The 7971-nt window shown below is 37.1% G+C and overlaps 1 protein-coding gene across 1 annotated transcript in view; it reads left to right on the top strand.

The window, feature by feature from the left end:
* Window positions 1–7971, top strand: part of PTPRQ (protein tyrosine phosphatase, receptor type Q) — a 195259-nt gene that overhangs the window by 147363 nt on the left and 39925 nt on the right. Inside the window, exons 33-34 of the mRNA XM_012814160.2 lie at window positions 2067–2166; window positions 4672–4800. Coding sequence (XP_012669614.2) covers window positions 2067–2166; window positions 4672–4800 — 229 coding nt within the window. The remainder of the gene's footprint in view (window positions 1–2066; window positions 2167–4671; window positions 4801–7971) is intronic.

The following is a 7971-nucleotide window of genomic DNA, read 5'->3' as shown; positions in this document are numbered from 1 at the left end:
CTCGTCCTCTAACATTAACAAGCCCCGCCTTCTCACTCTTTCTCCTCCTTTTTCATAGGCCCATGGAAGCTGCCAGAGGAAGTTTCCGGAGGGAGGGCCCATATTCTGGGTCTGTCTGGGTGTTTCTCCTTGGTGTCTTTTTATTTTTTCTTCTTTCCCCTATTTATAAATTCAAAATAAGTTCTAAGAGTTTGAATATTCACCGTCAATACTTTGTCAGGGTTGTTTCACCTGTGTTACTACCTGGATCAAAACATCTTTTCATGAAGGAAATGTATAATATCTGATTTTTGTACTTGGTGCTAAAAATCAGTAGGTTTAGTGGTAATAACAGCATAGTTCTTCTTTAGAAAGTTGTTTCTTCCCACTTATGACTAGGAAATAATTTGTGGGGTGATATTTTGCCATCCTATTAATATCTAAGTCCCCATTAACCTTTCTCTTAATCATTTTAGAATGCATTTATGATTGTTACCTGGATTGTTTTCATTAAGAATTCAAAATTGTTGGGTGGCACCTGTGGCTCAGTGGGTAGGGGGCCGGCCCCATATACCAAGGGTGGCAGGTTCGAACCCCGCCCTGGTCAAAACTGCAACAAAAAAATAGCCAGGCATTGTGTTGGGTACCTGTAGTCCCAGCTACTTGGGAGGCTGAGGCAAGAGAATTGCCTAAGCCCAAGAGCTAGAGGTGGTTGTGAGCTGTGACACCATGGCACTCTACTGAGGGCAATAAAAGGAGACTCTGTCTCTAAAAAAAGAAAGAAAGAAAAAAAAGAATTCAAAATTGTTAACTCTAATTTTATCAGTATTTCTACATTTATTAAACAAAATTCTCTAATTAAGAGCTTTGTCTTATTAAGTAGGGCTATTTTTTAAAAAATATGAAATACAGTTCATATAAGAAAGCCATCACATTATAAAATTTAATTGTGAATTAATTACAAATATTAAGAGTGAGGAGATGGTCTAGGTAAACAATGTTTTGTTTTGTTTTGTTTTGTTTTTTTGACACAGAGTCTCCCTCAATTGTCCTGGTAACTGCCCTGGTATCACAGCTCACAGCAAACTCAAACTCTTGGGCTCAAGTGATTCTCTTCCCTCAGCTACCAAGTAACTGGGACCACAGGCGCCCTCCATAACGCTGGACTATTTTTTATTTTTTAGAGATAGGTTCTCACTCTGCTCAGGCAGGTCTTAAACTCCTGAGCTCAGATGATCCATCCTCCTCGACCTCCCAGAGTGCTAGGATTATAGGTGTGAGCCACTGTGTCTGGCCCTAAGCAATGTTTACAAATCAGTATTTTTGTTTTCTCTTTTATTGAATATTAGGACTCATATATTGGATCAGTATCAGATTTTACATGTATTTATTATCATGCATACTTTGTTTTCTGTTTGGCCAACGAGGGTTCTTCAGGGTGATCTTTTGTCCTTTGTTAGGCCCTGTCACCTTCCTAGCTTTGCGGCACCATTGTATGTCTTACATTCATTTTGTTCCTTATTCCCACTTTGGAATTGTCTTCTCTTCAAAGTTCCCTGGTTTCTTTTCAAGGAAAGGGCATGTACATTGAAAATAGAGCCAACAGGATTTCCTCCCACATCCTCCCGTGGATGTGTTACGTGGAAGAGAAAGTCAAGTTCAACTCCATGGTTTTTATCCTGAGCAACTGAAACAATGGAGTTGATGATGGCGGGCTGCAGTTGAGAGGGGGAAAGTGTTGAAGTTCAGCTTTGCATATACCGATTTTTTAAATGTTAGATAAAGACGTCTAGTAGGCAATTGGATATATTTTATGTCTAAAGCTTGACAGATGATAATATAGTAGTATTTGTCACAGAGATGAAAATTAAAACTGTGAGGCAGGATGGGCTGACAAATGGAGTAGTTTAGATAAGAAAAAGAAGAGGACTCAGGACTGAGCCACAGAGTTAAAAGACCTGAGAGAGTAAGATGAACAGGCGACTTTGTGTGTTTAACTAGCACTCTCCAGTAATATGCCAAGAATAAAAATTTGTGGTTTGTATTCCTTGATACTATTTATTAATAATGATATCTCTCTTTTCCAGGTGAAGGCCTTTCAGAGAGAACTGTAGAGATCATTCTGTCAGTCACTTTGTGTATTCTGTCAATAATTCTTCTTGGAACAGCTATCTTTGCATTTGCAAGGTAAGATTTATTTGTGTTATGTTCCCAGGATGCTTTGTGCTTACATTCCCAGGATGCTTTGCTTTATCAGTCATAGTCTAATCGGGAGACAGAAGCCATGACAGTTATTTGAATGGGAAGCATTTCTTTTTTTTAAATGATGAATAAAACATATATGTTTATCATGCACAGTATGATGTTTTAAAGCGTATATAAATCTAACCATAAAAAGAAGGAAAGACTTCCATTTGGATGGGAAACATTTCATGTAAAGAACCGGGAACTGGTAGAAATGGTTGATGAGTAAAGGAGGCAAAAGGCTGAGAGGTAGAAAGTGCATTCAAGCAGCTTTCTCTTTAGTGTCAGGGAGAGGACAGTAAAGAAAGCTCAGAAGTGGAAAGGCTCACATGGAATGGCTACATATGGGCCTATGGCCTATCAGTGTACGAAGTATGGCAGGGGGAAGAGGATGGACTGTTCTGTAGAAGCTATGATCATTATTAGACGAAGGGAAGTGGGAATTGGCAATAGAAGCCTCCCACTTTGCTGGTTGGTGTGAGCTGGAGCTGCTCAGACCGATGTGATGGGGAGAGTATGCCCTTCAGAGGCAACAAGAATTCGCTTAGGTGATCTGTTGGGCCCAAAATAAATAATAATGATGCAGCACAGGAACCCAGATTGGCAATGCCTGGTTACTCCAGTGCCCTCCACTGACAAAGATTATCATTCTGCCTGCTGGCAAAAGAAAGTGCAGGGTCCAGTTCTAATTTCACAAAGCAGGGCAAAGAAGAGTGGATTTGGTGCTGAGAGCAATGAGGTGACAACCCAAATGCAGACGCTTCCAGGCCTCCTACATTCTTTTGGAATGATTTATAACTCTGGTGTCTAATTTAAAATATTTCAATCAGATTTGAATTTTAGAGTTTACACAGCAGAGCTCATTTTTACAAGGAGGACACCACCTGTAAAATGTCGTACTTCCTTATATGGTGGCCCCTCTTGTCGTGCTCACTTTATCACACGGCTGTGCTGAGCCTTCCAAGCGTCCCTTCCAGTTCCTTATACCAGCTTTCTAATTCCCATGCTGTTTACAGGACCTCTGTGCAAATGTTACTTCTGACCTAAAATCGAGTTTCCTAAGGCAGATCGTCAGGTTAAAGAGATCCTATATTTGAAAAATAACCACTAATTCCCCGAATAGCTCATTAGAATATTTTAACTGAAGAATGTTCTGTATTCTGAATGCCATGCCTCAGCTGTTTCATCACAAATCTCTTAAATCATCATTTTAATGGGTTATCTGAAAGGCTCTTGAAAAAGATTATTTTCCCTGCACCACATACTATTTGTATATTTTGAAGTTTAGTGAGAGAAAGCTATTATATCAGGCACTTTGAAAGATACAGGTCTCGTCCCTGCCCTGCAGTGGGGTGTGTGTCATATCATTTCCCTGCTTCAAAATCTTCTCAGTTATTTCCTGGCATGATGAACTCCTTACGTGGGCAGAAAATGGTTCCCCCTTTCCCTAAAACTGTCCTACACACTTCTCTTCAGCCAAAGGGGGGTCTGTTCTCACCTGAATATTCCTGAGAGTTTTACACACCTCTGCGCTCAGCCTAAAATCTGCTCCATCTCCTTTCTCCTCCTGCCACATCAAGGTCAAATTCTGCTTCTTCACTTCCTGCAAATAATAGTAGTTATAATATCATATAATATTGTTATAACTAATCAGGCATTGTCTTACGAGTTGTAATTTGAATTTTTTTCTTTTTATGCTTTTTCTACATTTAGATCCTTTCTTTGACTAACCCCGAGGGTAGGGAACATGTTTTATACTTTTATCCCATCCTTAATACCCGACTCATAATTAATAAATATTTGAAATGTAATAGATAGACTGGCTAAATATTACTTAATAACATGCCATACTGTGTCAAGGGGAAATGAGCCTGAAAAGGGCTTAAAATAAAAAGGTTTTGATTTAATTCTCAGACTCATGTGATTTTTATTTTTGAACCTGAGTTTTAAAGTAAAGATAATATTATGTATATCATAATATAAAAAAATCAATGCGATCATTCAAAGGACTCTTTTACGTGTCATGTTTTCATGCATGTAAATACAATGGAGCTTTGTCCTATTGATGCCATTGAATTATTTCCACTTTGGCATTTTTCTTTTTATGACAAATCGAAGTGACAGCTAGAGGGAGGAGAAACAGGCTCATGCCATCGGTCTCCTTGACTTTATAGTTTTAATATGCTGATGGCTCTGACCTTGACCAGCTAGTTCTCATGAAGTTTGGAATTTCAGACCAACAACTTGCTTACAAAAAAAAAAATAGAATATAGAATAGACTCTATAGAATTAAAACAGGAAAGAAGAATTTGACTAGCTATAAATGTGCAACGTATTCAGAGAAGCGATTTTAATATTTGATTGGGTGTCTTTATTTAAAAAGAAAACAAAATCTATCATCTGATTTCTCTACTATTCCTTTCTTGGGCTCCATGGCACTTGGTTTAGGATTCGACAGAAGCAGAAAGAGGGTGGTACCTACTCTCCTCGGGATGCAGAAATTATTGACACTAAATTCAAGCTGGACCAGCTCATCACAGTGGCAGACCTGGAACTGAAGGACGAGAGATTAACGCGGTGAGCACACTCCTCTGGGTGAACAGTGGTCCAGAGGGCCTGGAGCCATGACCCTATTCTGACCTATGCTTGTTGGAAGTGTTTGTAGGGCTCCAATTTACACAGGTCACAGAGATCTTCTTTCAAAGAGTGACCTCCGTCTTCTACACACTTCTCACTGGTGTTCGGAAAATCACTTAATCTTCCTAATATTTTGAGTTCAATGTGAACCTCGGACTATAATGTTCAACCAAGATTTTTCTTTTCCTGAGACAAAATATTTTTACACATTAAACCTTTGACATTATGTTTAATAATTCACTTCATAGGATTTATTTTTTACATCAGATTTTTCTGGACGGGTCTACATTTTTAATCATAAATGTAGAGTAATTGAATTTATAACGACTCGATATTATTTATATCATTTTTAGAAGAGCTGTTGTAGCTTATTTTAATACAAAATTACAGGCAAGTCTAAATTGTATGTGACATCATTTTAAAAACTGCTTGGTATTCTAAAATGAAATATCAGGTAAAAAATTACCTAGAAGGAAAAGTTAGAACGTGTGTACTAAATGTGTATCGTTGGTGTGCTGCGAATAGCAAAGGGAATAATTTTGAAGGAAAAATAACTTTAAATCCTTTTAAAAGTATTATAAATTATTCAAAATGTTGGCACATTTAAAAAGTTATCCAGAAAATTCATTTAATTCTTAATAAAAGCTATTAGGCTATTCTCCTAAGTTTAGATTTTTATGAGATCCATATATGTGATGTGTATAAACACAAGATAATTTTTACCAAGTACTTGTACAGCTTTGTTAAAATTTAAAAAATTTTGAAAATACAAAGCATCAAAGGTCTTGGAGTTCAAGAATTAATCATTTGCAGTTGTCACTTATAAAAGTCTGTCTTTACCTAGTAGGTTGATTTTGCAAGGGTATTTCTAGCACATCTAAAAATATCTAATATGTGCTGCAAATGTATCATCTGCTAAACAGGGTCCTTCCAAATGCTGTAAAATGAAGGTTGTTCCATGTTTTCTTCTAAATTTCTCGGAAATTTGGTTTGTTGGATGTGAAAAGTTACTTTTTTAGCATTGGTCTTTGTTTATATTCTAATATAGAGTTTCAATACAAAATGGGTAGTCTTCCAAACGCCCGTGTGTAAGTTGGTTGTATATTACCTGCAGCATAGTTTTTAAAATAAGCAACATTATGTGTAAAAGATCAAATATTATGCATCTTACTGGAATCAACAAAAGATTCCAGGAGTAATCCCCCTATGTTAAACCATCTCAAGGAAAATTAGAGCATTGCCCGTACTAGACTGTCTCAGTCTCGGCTGGGTCATTCTGCATAGTCAAAATAAAAATTATTTCTCCTCCTGTCCCCAGCACGGGCCAACTAAATTTCAACCGTACCCTTTCCACTTCCTTTCTTTACTCTTCTCTGAACTCCTTGTCTCCTCTGCAGCCCTTTGGCTCCTACCCCTTCTTATACATCTGAGGTTGCATAAGAAGTAAGATTCAAATCTCTCCATGCCATTCATTTTAGCTATTTGAATAATTTAATTGTATCTGCTCATTTGAATACATGAACTTGGAAAACTGTTAACACTTGTATAGCACTTTCACTGAAAAAAATAATCTTTAGTAACCACCTAAAAGTCATGAGTAAGTAGATATTTAGGAAATATGATACTATGAAGTAAAAAAACAACTATATTTACACTTGATATATTATGCTTTTAAACAGTTTGGGGGAAAGTATTCCTTACCAAAGAGTAACCTAGGCAGTCTGGGTGTGATTAGATTCCCTAAGCTCGGTGTGTTTTCATGGCTTGCTCCTTTCTCCAATTCTGAACACTGAGGACAGCAATTATCAAAAAGTTATAAGCTTTTTGTTTTTATTTTTTCACAATGAGTTCATGGCAGCTACAGAGAAGTTTCAGATAATGGAGAGGGTAGACAAGGCCTGTGTAGATTGCTTATTATTCGATGTTTAGAGACTGCCTTATTTGACCTTGACTCCTTATTATTTATTTTCCTACTTCTTTGTTTATTTAATCATAGGTCACGTTATTTGTAAAGGATTTAGAAGTAAAATAATAATATATGTTAAGTAATTTCTAGTATAGTAATATATCCTAAATAATTTCTAAATAGTTTCTATTTAGGACATAGAAAATTAGTATATATTACCCCTTTGTAATAGCCAGGCTGGCAATACTAGTTTTCATGCTTTTCACTTTCTTATTTGCTATGATTCTGGCATAACTGTACAGGTATAATATACTTGCTTTGTAATTGTAAAGGTACATAACAATATGCTGTGCTGGTTTTGCTGCAAAAATTCATTGAAATAACTATTCAGTGATTTGGACATTAACCTTTCAATACCCAGATCTCTCTCCATCTTTACTATTATTTCAAGACTTTTTATATTTATCAAGTCACTAATAAATTATAAAAAAAGATTAGAAAAAATAATAACTAGTGGTTTCATAATTAGCTGTATGCACATATGCTTGGGGCTGTCCTTCAGTGAAGCTTTTTTTTGAGACAGAGTTTCATTATGTTACTCTCGATAGAGTGCCATGGAGTCATAGCTCACAGCAACCTTAAACTCTTGGGCTTAAGCGACTCTCTTGCCTCAGCCTCCCAGTAACTGGGACTACCAGGCACCTGCCACAACACCCAGCTATTTTTTCTTGCAGTTGTCATTGCTGTTTATCTGGCCCAGGCGGGGTTCGAGCCCACCAGCCTCGGTGTACGTGGCTGATGCTGTAACCACTGCGTTACAGGTGCCAAACCTTCTGTGAAGCTCTTAATGCCCTTTCCCTGATTTTGGAGTGCTTAAAGGATAAGTCCATTCAGAGTCAGAGATTAAAGGTAGATTCTGAGAGTAAATAATCAAGGAATTTAAATGAGTGTTCTAAATGTGGGGTTAACTCTTGCCTTGGCTTTGTTACAGGCAGGAAAGAACTTTGATAATTTCCTTTAAATTTTTACCCATAGTCCCTTTCTCCATGAGAGTTAGGCATCATCTTTTTCTCCCAACCTGCCAAATTTTTTATGCTACATAGAGCTTATTTTTTTATTTATTTTTATTTTTTTTTGAGACAGAGCCTCAAGTGGTTGCCCTGGGTAGAATGCCGTGGCATCACAGCGCACAGCAACCTCCAACT

The sequence above is a fragment of the Otolemur garnettii genome, unplaced genomic scaffold (assembly GCF_000181295.1).
Source record: "Otolemur garnettii isolate 467f Iridium unplaced genomic scaffold, OtoGar3 scaffold00007, whole genome shotgun sequence".
Taxonomy (NCBI): domain Eukaryota; kingdom Metazoa; phylum Chordata; class Mammalia; order Primates; family Galagidae; genus Otolemur; species Otolemur garnettii.
This window is presented reverse-complemented; position numbering and strand designations above follow the sequence as displayed.